Source organism: Lytechinus variegatus, chromosome 18 (assembly GCF_018143015.1).
Source record: "Lytechinus variegatus isolate NC3 chromosome 18, Lvar_3.0, whole genome shotgun sequence".
NCBI classification, from domain to species: domain Eukaryota; kingdom Metazoa; phylum Echinodermata; class Echinoidea; order Temnopleuroida; family Toxopneustidae; genus Lytechinus; species Lytechinus variegatus.
Genome location: NC_054757.1, coordinates 12,342,800 through 12,363,480, shown reverse-complemented (window position 1 = coordinate 12,363,480; position 20,681 = coordinate 12,342,800). Strand labels below are relative to the sequence as shown.

At 36.4% G+C, this 20,681-nt stretch overlaps 1 protein-coding gene across 1 annotated transcript; it reads left to right on the top strand.

Moving 5' to 3' along the window:
- The first annotated feature begins 4,895 nt into the window (after nt 1-4,895).
- Nucleotides 4,896-20,588, top strand: LOC121431854 (ubiquitin-conjugating enzyme E2 2-like). Its single transcript, XM_041629621.1, has 6 exons — nt 4,896-4,992; nt 7,209-7,269; nt 9,234-9,265; nt 10,994-11,071; nt 11,735-11,840; nt 12,913-20,588. Exons 1-6 carry the CDS (start codon nt 4,969-4,971, stop codon nt 13,098-13,100), a joined length of 489 nt encoding a protein of 162 aa, XP_041485555.1. The 5' UTR covers nt 4,896-4,968; the 3' UTR covers nt 13,101-20,588.
- The last annotated feature ends 93 nt before the right edge of the window (nt 20,589-20,681 follow it).

Here is a 20,681-nt window from a genome sequence, read left to right as displayed (position 1 = left end):
AATATTAATCATGAAATCATTCGAACATTGTCAAAGTTAAGAACAAGGTTCCTGAAAATCCCGGGCTGAAATATTCCATCGAAGAGCTAATATAACATGCAAACTTGGGACTAAATCCATTTTTTTTATCATTTGGTATTTACTTGCATGTTTAAATTGGCATTCACCGTGTGCATCAAACTTACGGTACAACTCCCTAAACTGAAGATGTTCATTAAAAATGGACGTTAAATTTTATACGTTTTCATGCAAAAGGGATTAAATCCACCTTTGCTCAATCTTCATGGTTCAATATATACAGTGCGTATCAAAAAAGTTTACACTTTGAAAAAGCCCTGGGAATTAAAAAATATACAACATGTGGGCAATTTTTTCACATATAATCTTGGGTTTGGGTCTCATCTATCCAATGAGAGTAAAAGTTATGACAGAATGTTACACTTGAGTGAGTACTGTCCATTTTTGTAAAGCTCGCAGAAATCTGTTTGCGCAGAAATGCTAATTTTCACGCTGTGTCAAGGGGAAAGGGCGAAATTAAACTTACCCTGCACAACATTTCTCATACATTTCCCTGGTACTTTTAGTCAATTAAAATAAAACGGACACATTCAAGCATTTTGTAACAATTTTGCCACCAAAATTGAAATTGTAACACTTAGTAAGCACAATCTTTACCCTTTTTGTGCCAGCTGGATATAAGGACATAATTGAATCTGAACAAAAGGTTATATCAGACATCTCCAGCACTTTTTAATTCCTTTTTTCATTTAAAGTGGGTTTACATTTCATTTTTTATTTAATACTTGTTTCCCCACACTTTTTCTAAGCTTGACAATGATTAACAAAATGAAAATCAAGCCTAAGCCATTTCATGTAGATCACAGCTCAGTGTAAAGCAAATAACGTCTCGATGCGCCCTCGGTGTATGGGAGATTGGACTGGGGCCGCGCTATGCTTATTAGTGTTTGGGGCAAGGAAACAAGTTTTAAAACGTAAAAATATCTTTAAATCAATTTTACTAGCTAAATTCCAAGCGTTCTTAATGATTAAGGTCTACTTTTATTTGCTAAACTATTTCAAAGTTCTGCGCAAATCATTTTTCACCAATTTTTCAAAAATAAGGGGTGCTCACTCAAGCGGAAATATTTTACGACAGTTATATCGTCATTTGCTTAAATGGATCTGTACCAAGGTTTAAATGTGGAAAAATCTTCAGGATATTACAAAAGGGTAATTTTACAGGATTTTTTCAAAGTGTAAAATTTTTTTTGATACGCACTGTATAAATATATATACATATATTATCTATTTAACCTAAATCAATGTTTCCATTCAGGAAGTTTTGTTCCTATGTTTAACAAAATCATAAATATAAGTTATAAAAATGACAGTTAAAAATCCTGCTGATTTCTTTTATTTTATCATGTTTATATGAATTTTTATATATTTTTGGATCACTTTTTTGTATGAAAAGTCCAGTGGGGTATATAGCTCTACAAAATGTTTAACATTAATATAATTCTCTTCTCTTAGCTACCCTTCCTATTGTCAGCTTAGATGTTGAAATGGTTACTAGTTACATCATTTTTTGTGTAAGTGTGGTTTGCCTAACATAGCAACAACTTGAAATTAGTTTTCATGCAGAAGGGACCAAACCCCTAAAATGATAAGAATAAAAATAATATAAAATATGAAACATCTCCAGGATTTTTTTAAATTGTAATTTCGGTTACCTATATAGGCCTGTTGATGAATCTTGAACATAATGTAAGAACTTCCTGAAAGGAAACACAGATTTAGGTGAAATTGGAAGTGGATTTAGTCCCTTTTGCATGTTAACACTTCGTGGTCTTATATAGAGGTCCAGTTCCCTATACCATGGAGCTTTAAAATAGCTCCATGCCTATAACTTCGATTGACCAAGATGCAGGGCTATATATATCAAGGGCATTGGTCAGATTTACACGTCTACAAAGGCCTACTTGTGTAACACGCTGAAATATTTGTTATAAGGTTTGTAGTATATCGATGTATGTTTTTTTTTTTTAATATTTCTATCTGATAGTCAGTGATGTGGATATTTGTTATTTGTAAACCATCCGCCATTGGCATGCGATTTTTCTGGTATATAGCTTGTCACACGATAGATTCCAGCCAATCAGTAATTGGGTCTACATAGGTTTTGATCAGGGGCGGATCCAGGATTTTCCAAGGGGGGAGGGCACATTTTTCCCAGGAAAAAAATTGACAAGCAAAATAAAAAGGGGGTTTCAACCAAAAATCAAGGATATTTCGTCCAAAACTTTTTGACAAGCAGAAAAAGAAAAGAATTCAAAGAAAAGAAAAAAAAGGTCTTCACTTTCCAAAGGGGAGGAGGAACACTGGGAGGAACACTTCATTACACATTTTAATTTTGCTTCTCAAATGGGGGGCACGGGTTGAATGTGCCCCTCCCCACCCTGGATCCGCCCATCATATTATGGACCTTGGTTCCATCAGCTATCACCGTCCAAGCTAGTGGAAGTTCTTATATGGAAGGGCCACGTGTGGGCTCCATTGTAGGTTCCGACATGGGCCCCATACTGTCATGCCCCGGTGTCATGCCCGTATGGCCATACCCTACTGGTCTAAGAGGCCCACGTTGGGCTACCCCATACAGCCCATATGGGCCACCTTAGGAGTTGTTCCTACCTGATGGGGCCATCTAGGACTCAGTATAAGTAGCTATATGGCATGTGTACCCTCTTTCCATTATTGTTCCTATTTATGTTATATGTATGGAAGCTTAAAAGTGCCACCGAGATGTTGAGATAATTATCTCGGGAAGTCGACATCTTGATAGCAAAGGATAAGATGACGAGATCCCAGATCTCATCATGTCGACATCTTTAAGAAGAGATGATGAGATGACAAGATCCTGGATCTCATCATGTCAACATCTTTAAGAAGAGATGATGAGATGACAGGATCCCGGATCTCATCATGTCAACATCTTTTAGAAGAGATGATGAGATGACAAGATCCCGGATCTCATCATGTTGACATCTTTTAGAAGAGATGTTGAGATGACAAGATCCCGGATCTCATCATGTCAACATCTTTTGGAAGAGATGATGAGATGACAATTAAGATCCCGGATCTCATCATGTTGACATCTTTTAGAAGAGATGATGAGATGACAATATCTCGGATCTCATCATGTTGACATCTTTTAGAAGAGATGTTGAGATGACAAGATCCCGGGATCTCGTCATGTCGTCATCTTTTAGTAGAGATGATGAGATGACAATTAAGATCTCGGATCTCGTCATGTCGACATCTTTTAGAAGAAATGGTCAGATGACAAGATCTTCGATCCATGATCATGTCATCTAATCATCTCTTCTACAAGATGTCGACATGACGAGATCCGAGATCTTGTCATCTCATCATCTCTACTAAAAGATGACGACATGACGAGATCCGAGATCTTGTCATCTCATCATCTCTACTAAAAGATATGGAAGCTTAAAAGTGCCACCGAGATATTGAGATAATTATCTCGGAAAGTCGACATCTTGATAGCAAAAGATAAGATGACGAGATCCCAGATCTCATCATGTCGACATCTTTTAGAAGAGATGTTGAGATGACAAGATCCCGGATCTCATCATGTCAACATCTTTTAGAAGAGATGATGAGATGACAAGATCCAGGATCTCGTCATGTCGTCATCTTTTAGAAGAGATGATGAGATGACAAGATCCAGGATCTCATCATGTCAACAACGTGTAGAAGAGATGATGACATGACAAGATCCAGGATCTCATCATGTCAACATCTTGTAGAAGAGATGATCAGATGACAAGATCTTCGATCCATGATCATGTCATCTAATCATCTCTTCTTAAAGATGTAGACATGACGAGATCCAAGATCTTGTCATCTCATCATCTCTTCTACAAGATGTCAACATGATGAGATCCGGGATCTTGTCATCTCATCATCTCTTCTACAAGATGTCAACATGATGAGATCCAGGATCTTGTCATCTCATCATCTCTTCTTTAAGATGTTGACATGATGAGATCCGGGATCTTGTCATCTCATCATCTCTTCTACAAGATGTCAACATGATGAGATCCGGGATCTTGTCATCTCATCATCTCTTCTACAAGATGTCAACATGATGAGATCTGGGATCTCGTCATCTTATCTTTTGCTATCAAAATGTCGACTTCCCGAGATAATTATCTCAACATCTCGGTGGCACTTTTAAGCTTCCATAAAAAGATGACGACATGACGAGATCCCGGGATCTTGTCATCTCAACATCTCTTCTTAAAGATGTAGACATGACGAGATCCAAGATCTTGTCATCTCATCATCTCTTCTAAAAGATGTTGACATGATGAGATCCGGGATCTTGTCATCTCATCATCTCTTCTAAAAGATGTAGACATGATGAGATCCGGGATCTTGTCATCTCATCATCTCTTCTAAAAGATGTCAACATGATGAGATCCGGGATCTTGTCATCTCATCATCTCTTCTACAAGATGTTGACATGATGAGATCCGGGATCTTGTCATCTCATCATCTCTTCTACAAGATGTCAACATGATGAGATCCGGGATCTTGTCATCTCATCATCTCTTCTACAAGATGTCAACATGATGAGATAATTATCTCAACATGCATCTCGGTGGCACTTTTAAGCTTTCATATATATGCCAAAATAAAATGTGCCTTTTTGAAAAGTCGCTTCGCTCTTAAGAGTAAACATAACCAAAATTTAAACCTTGATAAGTCGACGTCACATTTATTTAGCAAAGCAACCCATATGAAGCAACCGGAAGCAAGTACCTGAAGATTTAATGCGTAAGTACGTACGTGCGCTGCCGGATCATTGAACGCGCACGCAAGTTACATTATGTTGATATTGCGCATCCGATCGAGAACAACGGAGACTCACATACTTGACACAAAATGGCTCATAAAAGATTAATTAAGGTAAGTAAAATTGAATTTTATGTCAGTGAGGAAAAAATCAAAAGGCGTAGTGTTGTGATGTATTCATAAAATGCGATTGTGGAATAGTATTTGAAATAACGTGTTCATTTTATATTGTTTATTGCGGAAGTGTGTACAGATGTGTGCGAACGACGTAGATGGGAACTTGCCATGAATCGTATTGATTACAACACGTTAGTCATGATGTGTGTGTGCATGTTTATGTTGTGGTAGGATGAATGGAATATATGGTCACTGAGTCCGAGTATAGGCGCTAATGCAGTTTCGCACCAACCGACTTCGAGCAAATTTCCCACCAGAAATTGTTCACAAATGTCAGCAAGTCCCTCAATCAATAAGACAATTGAATTAGACGGCTGGCAGTCGTCCATTTCGAGGAGTTTTAAAACATTTTAATTTTTTAAATATTTCTCCTCGACCTCGACTCGTACTACGAAGTATACAGAGTTACAGACAGCTCTCGATCGATCGTGCAGCCGCCAATTAGGGGGTTAACAAATCCCCTGAAGGGGGCTCATAGATTTTTGTCTTTATTTCATATAAATATGTAAAAAGAACTGGACCAAAATATTATTATTCCATTTTGGCCTGAAATGCACTAAAACAGAAAAAAATAAAACTTGAAAGGAAAAACAGTGACTTACTTCACCTCGGCTGTCACGCAACTCCCACTTCCCTACATCATGGTTTATAAGAATTTAATACAAACATATGGCCATTGACTTGAATCTAGTCCCTGTACAGATCAAGTTACAACTTAACTTCAGTCTCTGACTGTAGTGCCGGATCATAAACAGAGACCAAAGCTTTTCACATTTATACTAAGTGACCCCTCCCCCCCCCCCCCGGGCCTGTGCTGTGGAACTAGGAATTGGGGTGAGCGGATCTTTCCATTGAAGAGATGACAGTATTGTGCTTTGACAAGAAAAAAAAAACACATGAAAAAGGGAAGGTTTTTTTTTTGTTTGGGGGGGGGGTGGGGTACGCGGGATGACAACAATGAATTTGTCAAGTAGCCAGAGTATTCATTGTGCTGTGGAACCAGGAATTGGCGGGGGGGGGGGATCTTTTCTATTGAAGAGTTGACAGTATTGACAAGAAAAAACACATGAAAAAGGGATGGGTTGTTTTGGGGGGGTGGGTACGCGGGATGACAACAATGTTAGAAAAATAATCACATACGCATACCTACATGTATCATTTCACACATTTCGCATCGCCAAAAGAAATGGTAATCTGCGGCTTTATAAGACTCGTGAACAGAAAATCCTTTACACCACCTTGATTAAAAGCCTGGGATCGTATTCTGAACATTGTCTTTTCTCCATATTTTATATTTTCTTAGAGATATGACAAAATCGGTATTCTGGTGGATGTCACAACTTTTGTCATAAATTTTTTCTCTTTTTAGCATGTACCAAAAATATGTGGCTTTAAATGCGCTTAAAAGCAAGCGAAAGATATGACAAAAGTTATGACGGGGGTAACAGTCATAAATTTTGTCATATCTTTCAGTGCCAAATATCCCAATACCACTAAATGATATTATTTAGATTAGGTTGTGGTATCAGTTTCACTCATCATCTGTGACAATTTTCAAATTGATTTTTTCATGCTACAATTAGGCCCTGCATATTTATTCCTTTTCTCTCTGTTTTCCTGCTTTTTCTACTTCTCTAAAATCCTTCAAAGCTCCCTGTCTCTCTTTGTAATTATGTGCATCAATAAACGCGTAGTTGCGCAATGCCAGCAACTATTTTGGGATATGTCCTACCTGCCACGGGGCCTTCCTATTGGCTAAAAGGGCTCCCACTGGGAACTAACAATGATTTTGATTTGTTTGTTTCCGAAAAGATGGGCGGGAACTTCGAGAGATATGACAGGGAACAGACAGTGTTCAGAATACCGATTTGTGACAATCATACCTGGTCACATCTCGGAGAGAAATGACATTGACAAAATTTATGACAAAAGTTATATGACAGTGTTCCAGAATACCAACCCAGATATTTTTTTATTTTTTTGATGAATTTATCAACATTGAGAAATAAAATACCGGTAGTGATACTACATGTAGTTCACAAATACAGCACATCCATACATAGATCTCTAACTAACAAGTATATTTTGAGTAAATAGAAATAATTTTTTTATTCGTGAATTTCAAAATGCTCTGAATCCCTTATTTTTTTTAGGAATTACAAGACATTCAGAGGGACCCACCAGCAAACTGTTCAGCGGGAATGGATAATGACAGTAAGTATACTACTATCTAAAGATAAAGGTCCTGTCACATTGTTCAATGCAAGTCTTGCCGGTGATTGCCCGCAACTCACCTGCAACACAGTTTTGAGCATGTTCAAAACTTTCTTTTCTGCCTGCAAATCAGAATTGCGTGCACTCCTGCGAGCAACTGCATGTGAGATGCGCGCGAGATACTGTCCAATGTGGACAACCTGCGGGTTGCAAATAAAAGTCACACGCAAGGTATGCATGGAACGATGTGATAGACCTCAATAGCCCAGTCTTCCTGTATTGAACGGTCCAGTTTCATCTCTTCTAGAAAAAGGTTCTTGTATTGTATTACCGTAAGGGCACTAGTATTCAACCCGGCATAATTCAAAGATTTTGACATATTTCCAAAAATATTTAGAAATATGGAAACTATCTTAATTTCATACCTTTGTTATTTCCAGGGTAATCTGTTGTCGGTATTTTCTTTATCAATCTGTCGACTGTATGCGCGTAGGATCGAATTATGCGCCGATGGCCTTTTGCACTGAATTGCACTAGTATTCAACCTAGTGAGGATAGATAGCAAATCTCAAAAGGGTTTATATTGATAAATTAGATCTAGATCTACATGTATGTAAGTCTCTGGCTTTGATTAATTCCCTGTTTGGTCTCATCTCAAATGGTCTAGTCCATAGTCGGATGGGACAAGGGCAGATTGAGAGACAGGACCATCTTTCATCGCTAGGTTGAATACTAGTGCAGACGGGTTGAATACTAGTGCAAAAAACCGCCACCCTATAATTCGATCGCCCGCGCACACAGACGACTGGTTGAAGAAAAAAATAACGGAAAAAGAATAACAAGCATTTGCTCTTAGAAATAAGACGGGTCTGAAATTCAGGTAAATTCTATGTTTCTATATATTTGAGGAAACTCTCCAAACGGGTTGAATACTAGTGCCCTTACGGTACGTATATTTTGAAAAACGCTATAAATGCTTTTAATAAACAGGTGGTCACTGGTTTAGGGTTAACCGGCAGGGGTAAAAAAGAAAAAATTCCCAAATGTTGCTAAATTTTCACATTTCACATCCTTATATTCATGAAATGGCCATCAATTATCCACATTTCCTTGAAATTACTTTGATATCTGGAAACTAGCATGAAAATGAAAACTATTTCCTTTCTTCTTGACTATGAAAAATTGTTTTTAGTTGATGTCACATTAGATATACTAACATAACTGTGTGCATGTGGGATAAAATTTTATCTTGATGTTTCAAGTATAAGAGATGCAGTATTTCATTTGATTTCAAGCTAATATGTTGACTTTTGTCAAAGTCAATACATCTATGTTAGGCATTGAAGTCAGTGGAGGGAAATTGCTTATTTTCCTAACACATTCACAGACCTGCCAACCAGTACATTTTAGTCATATTTTAGTACGTTTTTTGCAACCAAAATTCGGCAGTGCGTTTTTTCTTTTAAAAATATGTTTTTTGTAAAAAAAAAAAACGGTGAGATATACACATGTTTCAATGTTTTTGTTTTTTTATCTGCATGAGCAGTGTGCATTTTAGCTTGCATGCAGATTGAGCGCCGCGATGAGCGAGTGCGCCAAGCACTTTATTATAAAATACACTTTTTTGGGGAAACATACATTTTTTTTAATCACAGAATACAGTTTTTCATTCCAAGAGGTTAGCAGGTCTGCATTCAATGCATAAACACATCTAATATTGAATTATGGTATCTTTCCTCAATGAAATAGTTTTTTTAACAATAGTTCAATTGGTTATTTGAAACTTAAGTGCACCATTGTGTACATGTATACTAATATAATAATTGTAATAGTATTTCTGATTTTGCCAATAATTCATGATAATCATTCTAGCGTCATCATCATCATCATATTAATAATAATGATAATAATGTTGCTAAAGAATAATGATATTAATAATGTTCAATTTTCTTTCTTCTATACAGTTATGCATTGGTCAGCCACAATAATGGGTCCTGTAAGTATATTGACAAATTCTCCCATCCGCATACACACAATGAAAGAAACGATTCTAGTTGGTTCTAATAAAAAGATAAATATGAAAGAAACATGTCGCTGAAGTTTTGGCAAAAATCCATCATAGAATAGTGTAATACTTATTTTTAAGATTTTAATTCTGTGAAGTCTTCCGAAAGCAGCTGCCCACACGTGTTAATTCCATGAATTTTACCAATGCATTGATAATACCATTGAAATTAATGGAATAGGGCAGCTGCTTTATATATCAATAACTGATATTCTTTGATGGCATTTTCATCAAACTTTCAGTGAAATACTTCTCTTAATTTTTCTGCTTTTATTAAAACCAACAAAAATTCAGGGTTGATTTTTCAAGTACCACTTTCATTTCATTGAATTCAACTCGGTCTTTGATTGAAAGTTCATTTTTAGGTAATCGTTTTAAGTCCTTGGTAAATGATGATTGACTTTATTTTGTTTCAGCAGTTCATTGACATTATTGTAAATGCAATTAATACATAAACTGAAGTTGTGTGAATGCTTCATAGGTTAAATGCTGTATTTAGGTGACATTCACACTTGTGAAGAGGCTCTCTCAGAATCTAAATGACTCTTAATTCCATATGAGTGGGTGAATTTTAGTTATGGGAGTGTTACAGATAGTATGTGGTTAAGATTCAGGTATAGCTTGCTTTTATTAAAAGGATATATATACCATAGAAAACAATCTTAAATAGTTTCAGTATCTAATCTGTTTTTAATGTTTCTATTTGTGTGGGTGGGCCTCAGTCATTATTTCAACATATAAATATTTAGAACTTGTGACTCGGTATACCTGTAGAGATTTGTCCCAACACCCATAGTGAAGTAAGCAACCTAAGTTATCTGGCATTTGTCACAGTTTCTTGGCAACTCCTTTTCTGGTTGACCCAAGCAAATACAATTTAATGTTGCAGATCTAACTGAATGTATGAAATCCAAATAATACAATTTACAATGAATTACTCATGTACTTACCACAGCCTACATACATTGGTACACAAAGGCCCGTATTCGGAAGTCGGGTTTATAGACCATGGTTTAACGCCGTGCTAAAATTATGGAAAGCCAAAAATGTCGACATTTTCCTTACATTGTATGTTTCTAATGTCCTCTTTCCTTACACGTGAATGGTGAAGAAAACTTCTCTTATTTATCCTTACGCTAGGAATGATTTGAGAGAAAAATTAGCAGATCTATACATCAAAGTTATCCATTACAGATTTATGCCACTAATGGCTGTTCATAGTTTAACCACAACTTTAAACCAGAGTTTATAAAATCAAACCCTGCTTCAGAACAAGGGCCAAAGGATGCAGGACAGACTTACAATTAAACCCCTCTCTACCTCATTGGTAGCAAAACACTAGCAATTAAAAGAGAAAAGGAGAGCACTGGTTTACTCTTCAGCTCATGTCAGGGTTCTTCCATCCTAACGGTCCCATGCATTCACTATGGCACTTACATGTAGCTTAAATGCAGCTTACAAAGAGGAAATTGACCCTACCAAGGTTTTGACATTTAACCCCTAATTTGCTGCGATATAGATACAGGTATAAACAAATTTAGGGAAAATTACTTCATTGGAACATGAACAAAAAATTTTCCTATTTCTATATTTTATTTTAACTTTCCTTTCAACTCTCTTTGCTCTAATTGTCTTTACTGATAATCTTTTATCTTGCAGAAAAACAGTCCGTATGAAGGAGGAGTATTTTGTCTCACAATCCAATTTCCCACAGATTATCCTTTCAAACCACCTAAAGTAAGTATCAAGAATTGGTAGATCGGTCTATCAATAAGTAGTTAGTAACTTTGTCCAAGATTAAATTTGTTAGAGATTCAAAATGAAAACCTATATGAGTGGTATAAAGGGCAAGTCTCCCCCAACAAAAAGTTGATTTGATTGACGATACAAAAATCAGACAGGCGTAACATTAAAAATTTCCTCAAGATCGGATGTGAAATAAGAAAATTATGACATTTTAGACTTTTGCTTAATTTTCCACAAAATAGTAATCTGCACAACATAGTGATGAGAGAGTCAGTGATGTCACCCACTCTTTATTTCTCTTTTATTTTATTGTATGAATCAATATTTCAAATTTTGAAGATTTGACGACAAGGAAATTCTTCATTGAATCGCAATAGATCGCAGGAATGTCAATTTCACGTTTCAAGGAGGAATCTCACTGTTCCTATCAAAATGAGGAGAAAATTTGAAAACTTCATATTAGGCCTGAGTCAAACAGCACGGTCCACCGGTGCATTTTCTTCCAGAAGCCGGGGTGGACTGCTGAAATAAAGAGAAACATACAAAATTTGTTGTTAACAAACAGAGAATACCAACCACTTTCAGGCCTTTATTTCCTCATCTAGACCCACGCCCGAATGAAACTGAATTTTGTTTTTATTGCTTTTTATACAGGTCAACTTCACAACAAAAATATATCATCCCAATATAAATAGCAATGGCAGCATTTGTCTCGATATTCTAAGATCACAATGGTCACCAGCATTAACAATATCAAAAGGTAAGTGATCTGAGAGTGGTTCATCAATCTTAGGATTGATTTTAAGATTGAAGTTGAAATTTATTTTATAAAAAAAAAAACACCCTCTGGTGTAACCAGGGTAGGGAATAATTTTTACGTTCCGTGGGTCTTTTGCCACATTATGGCGATTGCTGAATATCTGGGGCAACTTCTTTCATTTCAAGGAATTCTGCTATGAAAACATTTCTCATTACTTTGGTGTACATGCCCGGTATAGAAAATTGATTTTCTTAACTTTTTTTAATATTGTTTGTGGCAAATCTTTTGAAGACCTCCAAAAAGATGGTCACACCACAGCATCCAATTTGGGGGATTTTAGGGGCAGTTTTCGATAATATGAGGATGAAATTGCATGTCACTCTCTCATTGTATTTCCCATGTGAGCTTATGGATCAATTGTCATTGTTATTTGCCAAGAATTAAGGGATGGAAAAGTTTGTATAGTTGTCACTGCACTTTGTAACAGTGGAATGGTATATGTATGTTATGCGGTACTCCACGATACTCCAATGTTATTCAGATTTATAGTGAACCTTTAAACCAAGGCCGGATTTTACCATTCATTTTATGCTACCCTGGGAAGTTTGTAAGAAAATTGCAGTTGTGCAAATCATCCACTAACCCCATAGCGTAACACAACAGAAATTGAAACTAAATAACCAAAGGCCAAAATTTGAGTGCATTACTATGTTATGATCATTATCCTGTTTGAAACTTGATCTGAAAAGAGGAACACAGGATATCATCTTTAAAAGGCAGTACATTTTCTGTATAATGTATGTATAAAATTTCTTCGTAGTAGTGACTGCTTTAGAGCTGACTCCACTTAATTGATGTAATAATAATAATAGTAATATAGGGTATTTATATTGCGCACATATCCACCTTGTTAGGTGCTCAAGGCGCTCCTTGTATTTTTATGTACACCTCGTTTGGGATTTGTAGTAATAGTCACTGTTTGGTAACAATCTTTAAACTAGCAAACTCTAGTATAGTGGAACTGTAAGAGTTATTAAGCCATTATTGTCATCTCTTTTTCCTTTGTTTGCAGTCTTATTGTCAATTTGTTCGATGCTTGATGACCCAAACGCAGACGACCCGTTAGTGCCCGAAATCGCCAGAGTGTACAAAGTCGACAAGTCAAGGTATAACAATATAGCCAAGGAATGGACGACGAAACACGCCATGAGCGACGAAAAGGATAAAAGCAAGTCAAAAACGGCGATGAAAGGAAAGTGAATTGTGGGGAACATTCTGATGGCTGTGGTCCTCTAGTTTCTATTGATTTATGCTTATTACCAATGTCTTTATTGTTCTTTTTGTGCGGGAACCCAAAACAAAGGGAGGGGGAGGGCTGTACAAAACACCCACACACACCACACACATATGTGATCAAATTTCTATGTATCATTCATGTTCCTTCCTCTTTAAATGCTGGTCAGGCGTGATCCGTAGATTACACTTCGCACAACATCTATGGATGCATTTCAGGGAAGCACCGTTGTAATTAATGAGTCAGTTTGAATCTGTGGACAGATACGAAGCAGTCATCGGGACCTGCTACGCCTTTTGGATAACGCTACGTGCAACTTTGTTCCTGGATTTTTTGCACTTTATCACACTTTCTCCAAATCAATGTAATACTAGCCTTTAATCTAAGCAGATGCTGTCGCTTCATCTTTGCTGTTACGTGAAACGTCAGCAATACGTCTGATGCGGAAGACTACACACTTTGTCGCGATCGCATACACATTATACCCTTCTTTTTATTTTTGGATGTTTTCTTTTTATCAACCAGGATTCAGTGCGTTTTTTTTCATGAATAAAAACTGCTGCCTGACATTCGACGATAAAAAGAAAACAATTACCAATGCAAGACCGGAGTGTATAGGCGGTGGCTGCAAAGTGTGTAGTCTCTCTGCATCAGACCTGTTGCTGGCATTTTGCATACAGTATCAGGCTAATTAAGGCAAAGACAACAGCTGCAGCCTCCGCCCAGATTATAGGCTAATGCATTACTCGTACATGAATTTTGACAAACAGAACGTAAGTGTACACCTGGAATACTGTGAAAGATAGAGCGATAGCTGGTGTTTAATTACTCCTTGAAAGCATCTGCCTACAGTTGGCCTACAGAGCCTGTGCTGGTAGTGGTACTTGGCTTGCTGGCATTGCAGTATCTCACACATTGCACGATCACGATGGGGACACAGTATCGCAATGCGTGATATTTTTTAACCTTAAATTTAAATTTACCTTGTGACTGGTCTGGAGATGTGTAATAATGTAACCAGTGATCAGAAAAAGCTTAAAGGGATTGTTTCACTTTGTGAGCAGCTGATTTAAAACATTCTCAAACAAAGATGAAACGTGTGTGAGAGCCTGTATTTGTCCTCAAAAACCCTGAAACAGACCACAATATAGAATGAAAAACTCATATATTATACTCACGTGGCAATTTATTAGCCTGATTTTGAGAACCGTCTGTAAGACGCATTCAGCTTATGCCCAGTTTTCCCAAATTCAAAAAGTCGGTTAGCTGTCTTGACTCCCTTCTGCTTAGTGTATCACCGATGCACACCCTATTATTAGCTGCACTGTACATTCAGTGTACCTTGAACACACTTTATGTAGGTCATGCTGGTTTCATTTAGAGTTTGTGTGTTGTGGTACACAGATTAGCTGTATACTCATATTCATTGAAACCAACCCCCAATTATTTTCAAAATTTGGTTTACATCTCCAAACATTTAAGATAGTTCCTTTAGATATGATACTTTGAACTTTTGGTATTGCATTTTTACACTATAATCCTAATGTTAAGCCCATTTTCAAGATCCAAAATCAGAGTTTTTGAAATCAGAACAAAGTGAACCGATCACTTTAAGAGGGATCAACTACAATGGCTCGACCTCCCCAATGATCAACATTGTCGGGCAACTGACTGTAACACATTCTGGTCGTGGGCAGAATGTATATCCTGTAAAGATTCTGTAAAGATTTCCTGTAAAGATTCATAGATGTTGCTTTTCCCTGTGCAATTGTTGCTAGCGTTGCAAAGAGCGCCATCTACATATCATGCCTGACCAGCTTGTATAAACAGGGGACCGATTGTCTCTTCTCGAGTCTATTCAATCACTCATTATTATTCCAATATTTATCATGTAGATTTGCAACAAATTATTCCCTGAAAATTGCATTCATGAATGACTTAACATCGGCATATTACTTGTATTATGCATCCAAGGCATTTAGAGTTATACCTCGGTGTTTCTTCAAACTAGTCAAACATCGGTTATAAGTTTGCAAAAGGACTTATTTTCATGCCATCATGTTTTATTTTAAAAAATTCAAAATATAAAATATAATTCATAATTTAAAAAAAATTGCAAACTGTTTCATGGTGGGAAAACAAACTAGGAACATATTGATCACATTCAGTTTGCTTTTGAAATGGTACTACGTTTTTGTTTATTTCTACATTTATTGTAGAAACATGAACATTTGTGATGTTTAAAGTGGTTTACTGATGCAATTGTTAGTATTTAAAGTCCAATATAAACTTGTGATTTGTAAAGGAATTAAAAACATTTTTATCACCATGATATTAGCTTGAGTATCCTTTTGAAACACCCACTATCTTGTAGTTCTATATATATATTTTTTTTATCGGAATGAGTTTGTATTATAAAGTATTCATGTAGTATGTACCTCATGGTTATTGTCCTTTGAATACGTTAGGCCCCTATTATAAAGAGTTTTTTGGGGTAAAAATCCATTTGATCTCAGTGAACAATATATTTATCTGAATCAAATGAAGAATCAGTCCCCCACACCACCCCATGTAATCTATCACTTTGAAATGCAATCAAACCTAATTTGAATGCAAACTTGATTGCATTTGAATTTGTGTTATTGCAGGTTCTCGGAATTGAATGCATTTCATGCCCGATGTGGCAGATCCCATGCAATGTAGCACGAATGAATTATTGGTCCCTTTGTTTGCCATCATGCGAAATCAAATGCAAATGAATGCAACTATTCTCAGTTGATTGCAAATGCTTTCATTCAAATGCACTTTGATGGTCATTGGTTGAATGTGATCTGTCATTTCATTTCCACCATTCTTGTGCTTGGTGCTTCGACTGGAATGATGGCATGGCTGCAATCAAATCACGTCTTGTAAAGTTGCATTATGCCAAGGAAGCTGAATGCACCCATTACGTTCAACCTCAAATTCAACTGACATTTTGTTCAAATCCCTCCCTTTCCATGCAAAGCATTAAATTCCTAACTTCAGACCACATATTCAGGTGAATGAATTTGAAAAGAAAAGACAAGTACCACTGTTTATAATTTAATACCTCGGTCATATTTGCTCTACGGCGGTCGTACAGGGAACTGTTTTAACATTTTTGTACCAGCTACATGTAGGTGGTTTGAATGAAAATGAATTAAACGGCCTTTATCGACTCGCTTTACAGCAGATGTGACGGAGGTACTCTTAGTAATTAAAAGCTAACTGGATTAATGTAATCATTATGGCTTTGTCTTTAACTCATTCAGCCCTTCTGTGTCATTGATTGGTGTAGCCTGATACCAGATGGGATACAACACTTTTCCTTTTAAGCACAAAAATCTAATATACTTTTGATTTCTATAATCCAGGGTCTAAAGTGCTAACACCAAAATGTCATTGATAAGGAAACATGAAATGTGTATTTGTAAGTTTGCAAGAAGCACGAAAACAGTATGCTAGTACACGCTTGACTGTCAGGATTTGTAAGAAATGGGGTCCGTTGCACAAAGCTGAGCAATCATAATAGACCTTTTTTTTACGATTGATTACATTGACTACAATGTATAAATAATCATGGAAATCAAGCGTAAGATTAATCACTAACCTTTGTGTTACGGGACCCTGGAGTGTTTGCAAATTTGTCCCCCCAAGCAGATACTCTCGGCTTGGGGATTGTCGCTTGTTTCAATGGCACCTTGTAGTTTGTCTGTAAAGAGGTTTTGCTATTTTGTAAATGTATTTATTGTAATATGAAGAGAGTGAAGTAAATGATTGTCGAAATGTGTGAATTTTGAAAGGATTATTTTTACCCTCCACGCAGGTAAGAAAAAAAAACAGCATCATTATACCTACTCGGGGAAAGATACAAGTGCAGGATTCTCCTTAAATTCTTGATTTTAATGTCAAATTACTGGTTAAATTGCACTAATTTGATGTTCTGTTTTAAACAAATCTTCAATTGTAGGAATACGTATTTGTTTCTTTCACACCGAAGTTATTTGCCATTGATGTTGAACATTTTTAAAATCAAAGAAATGAGAATTGCTAGATATTAGACTCGAGCAAAAAAAAAGAAACAAAGAAGTAAAGAAGTCAATAACATCTTGCACATCTCACATATTTGGCAGTTGGCACTAGTGGATGATGACTTGATGCAAATTTACGTACAGCTAAGGAATACTTTTTGTTCATCATTCAATACTTGCATCACATTCTATTTGGTCAGATTATGTGATATCAATTCTACCTGCATTTAACTTTCTGCATGGATTTTATATAAATTATTTCTTTGGCAAATGATTTCCTAAACTTACCTTTCAGTAAACCACCAATTATGCATGGATGGTGTTGGTATGTGTGTGAGTTAGAGAGGGAGAGAGGGGGGGGGGGGGTAGGAAAGGAGGGGAGAGTAAGAGAGTGTGGGGAGGGGGGGGAGGGGTGAGAGAGGGAAAGAGAGTTCTTTGTTCAGCTTTGCCTAAGACATTGCAATCCATTTTCTTTTCTTTGTAATCTATGAGCATAATTCCTATAGATTCCTTTCCTCAAACTACAGAGTTAAATCTATAATATCTGATGGCTTAGTCTGTACCTACCATGTACAACAGAGAGATAATATTCCTCATAAACAGTTACGTTGGCAGGATCTACCAATGCAATGTAATCTTATTGTAACTTTATTCTAGGAGGCCTATTCCCATTGGTCTAATCCAGCATTATCTAACTACTCTCTTCATAATTATGTTTCTAGTATTTTACCCACTGTGATTAAACCAATTTACTATTCTAATTCCGGTCAGGCTCGGTCCATTGTGTTTAGAACCCACTTGGTCTAAATGATCTATTTGTGTAAGACCACAATACACAAACACCTGTAGTGGGAGTGGTCACCAGACAGAGTAAATCAAATCAAAATCAAAAGTGGTGGTTAGTTTACCTGAATGCCTGTTAGTAAGCAGACAGATGGCTTAAGGTCCTATCTGAGGGACCTGGTAACAACTTCATCAAAGGTGCACTCACCGGGTTTCATCCCTGAAATAAAGCATGAATGTTTGTTATTACAAAAACAAACAAATGACAGATGGCTTAAAGGTCCTATCTGAGGGACCTGGTAATGAGGAACTGGGTTTCAAACCCGGGTAGAAGTATCGTGAACCCACCACTCTCCCAACCGAGTTATCACGCCTTGAGATGACCGATTGGGAAAAGTTGGGACTAGACCAAGTTAGACTAAACAAAGTTTGGACCACACCTATGGTCACAGCCATTGTGGCATTATACCAACTTGTATCATACCAAGGGGCTGTATATAATATTTCAAATGCAAAGTGTATATCTGTTCCAACTGAACATGGACACTGTACAAAATATCTCATAAAAAGTATGATTATGGTACACTGAAGGAGACATTAAAGGGCTATATAAAATGTAGACTAAACACAAAATGTCTCCATTGCTATGTTACATTTAAAGAGACAATGCAAGACTTCAGTAAATGTCACCCTGAGGTATGGCTATGGTACTCTTAGAGAGACATATCAGTGACCCGTTGCATAAAAGTTAACCATTATAGTAACTTTGCCATCCAACGGTAACTACGATGGAATCCTTGATTCACATTGGCTGTTAAGCATTGTTACCATGGTAATGACCATGATACCATGTTACCATGATAGTAACTTTTACACAACAGGGGCCTGGACTATAGATGATGTCTCTGTAAAATATGACTACTTTACACTTATGGAGACATTATTTTCATCTGGACACAAGTGCCACAAGAGAAAACGCACTTTCAGGGATAAGACGTACATATACATTATCAATATTTTTGTACATGATAAACTGGACCAAACCACCGATTTGAGATTCACATTGATTTGGGGATCCTTCACCCTGAAGAAGCTCTTAATTTGCTTATTATTTGACCAATGAATTTAAAGCTTTCCAACTTATGTTTGTTTGCAACTGTAATCTAATTTTCCTTGCTTTCCTTTCGATGTATGTTAACTTATAAGGAGATTCAGATATGTATGCAATATATGTATATTTAAACTAAGAACAGGTATAGAACATGTCACTATCTAATGCCGATTCTGAAAAGCAACTTTTTTCTCTTTAGCTAGGAAATGTTTTTAGATTGTTAAAGGATTCTGTTGAAGCACAAACGCGCTGTAGGGCATTCATGGTGTGAGTTATATGCTGTCTTCACAATTCAAATCATTTCACTTTGTATACACATGCTGTGAAGAAGATGACTAGATATTCACATTGTAGATGATTTGACAGAAAATAGGATTTGGGGAAAAAGCATAGTTTAAAGGGGTAGTCGACCCAGGTTAAATGAATGTTCAGTGAAACCTGCCTATAATGACCACTCAAGGGAAACACAAAATTTGGCCTTTATAGACAGGTGGCTGCTATAGATAGGTTCTTATACACATAATATACCTCCATAGGAATCAGTTTAAGTGGTCACTATGGACAGTGGCTGTTTCGCTGCTATAGACAAGTTCTTATACACACAGTCTGCCTCCATGGGAGTCAATTTTAGTGGTCACTACAGACGGGTGGCTGCTGTAGACAGGCTCTTATACACACATTCTGCCACCATGGGAATCAGTTTTAGTGGTCTCTATAGGCAGTTAGCCACTATAGACAGGTGGCCACTAACACAGGTAAATTCATACAAAGTGAATGAATAATAACATATTACAGTGCATAGTTTAAGTTTGCATTGATTTTGCAATCCAAAAAGTGAACAAGAATTATGGAGATGCTGATGTGATGTCATGGTTACCTTTTCTTACGTATTTCATAAAAATGAATTAACAAATATTTCATTTTTCTCATAATATAAGAAAAAGGTAATCTTATGACATTGTTGGCTCTTTAATATGCGTGCAACCCACATGTATTATATGCAAACTTACAGAAAAATGTAACTTATTTTCTATCTGAAGTTGATGGAATTATTAGTTTCATTTGTTTTTTTTTTCTTTCTTGGTATCCTGGTTGATTACCCCTTTAAGATGTGTGCATTCCATAATTTTTTTTCACTCAGAAAGAAGAAATACAATAATCATTTATGTGCATTGTAATGTATTGATAATTTGCACATTTTTACTGTAATTATTCTCAGATTTATAGTTTATTGGTGATGTAAACTTCTTTCAAAGATATGTTATTGATTCACCCAGTGTCTCACAATTTAGTGTTATATAGTTTGGCAAGTTTCTGTAGCAAGAAAACACGGCATAGGTACAAGTTATCTTGCAAAACACGGGGTTTTGTACTATATTCACTTTTCTATCAAACGATGAATCCTACCTATTTCAAGTATGTTAACTCGAAAAAAAATGGAAATACTGAAGTATTTAATTTTCATGTCATGTATATGTAGATAAGGTAATAAACGTCAGATACGCCAATATTTGTGTTCTCTTTTTGTATGTGTGCTGTGTGCCATTAATAGGGTGTTGCAAGAACTTGTGTTAAATTCCAAATTAGTAATCAAGCTAAAT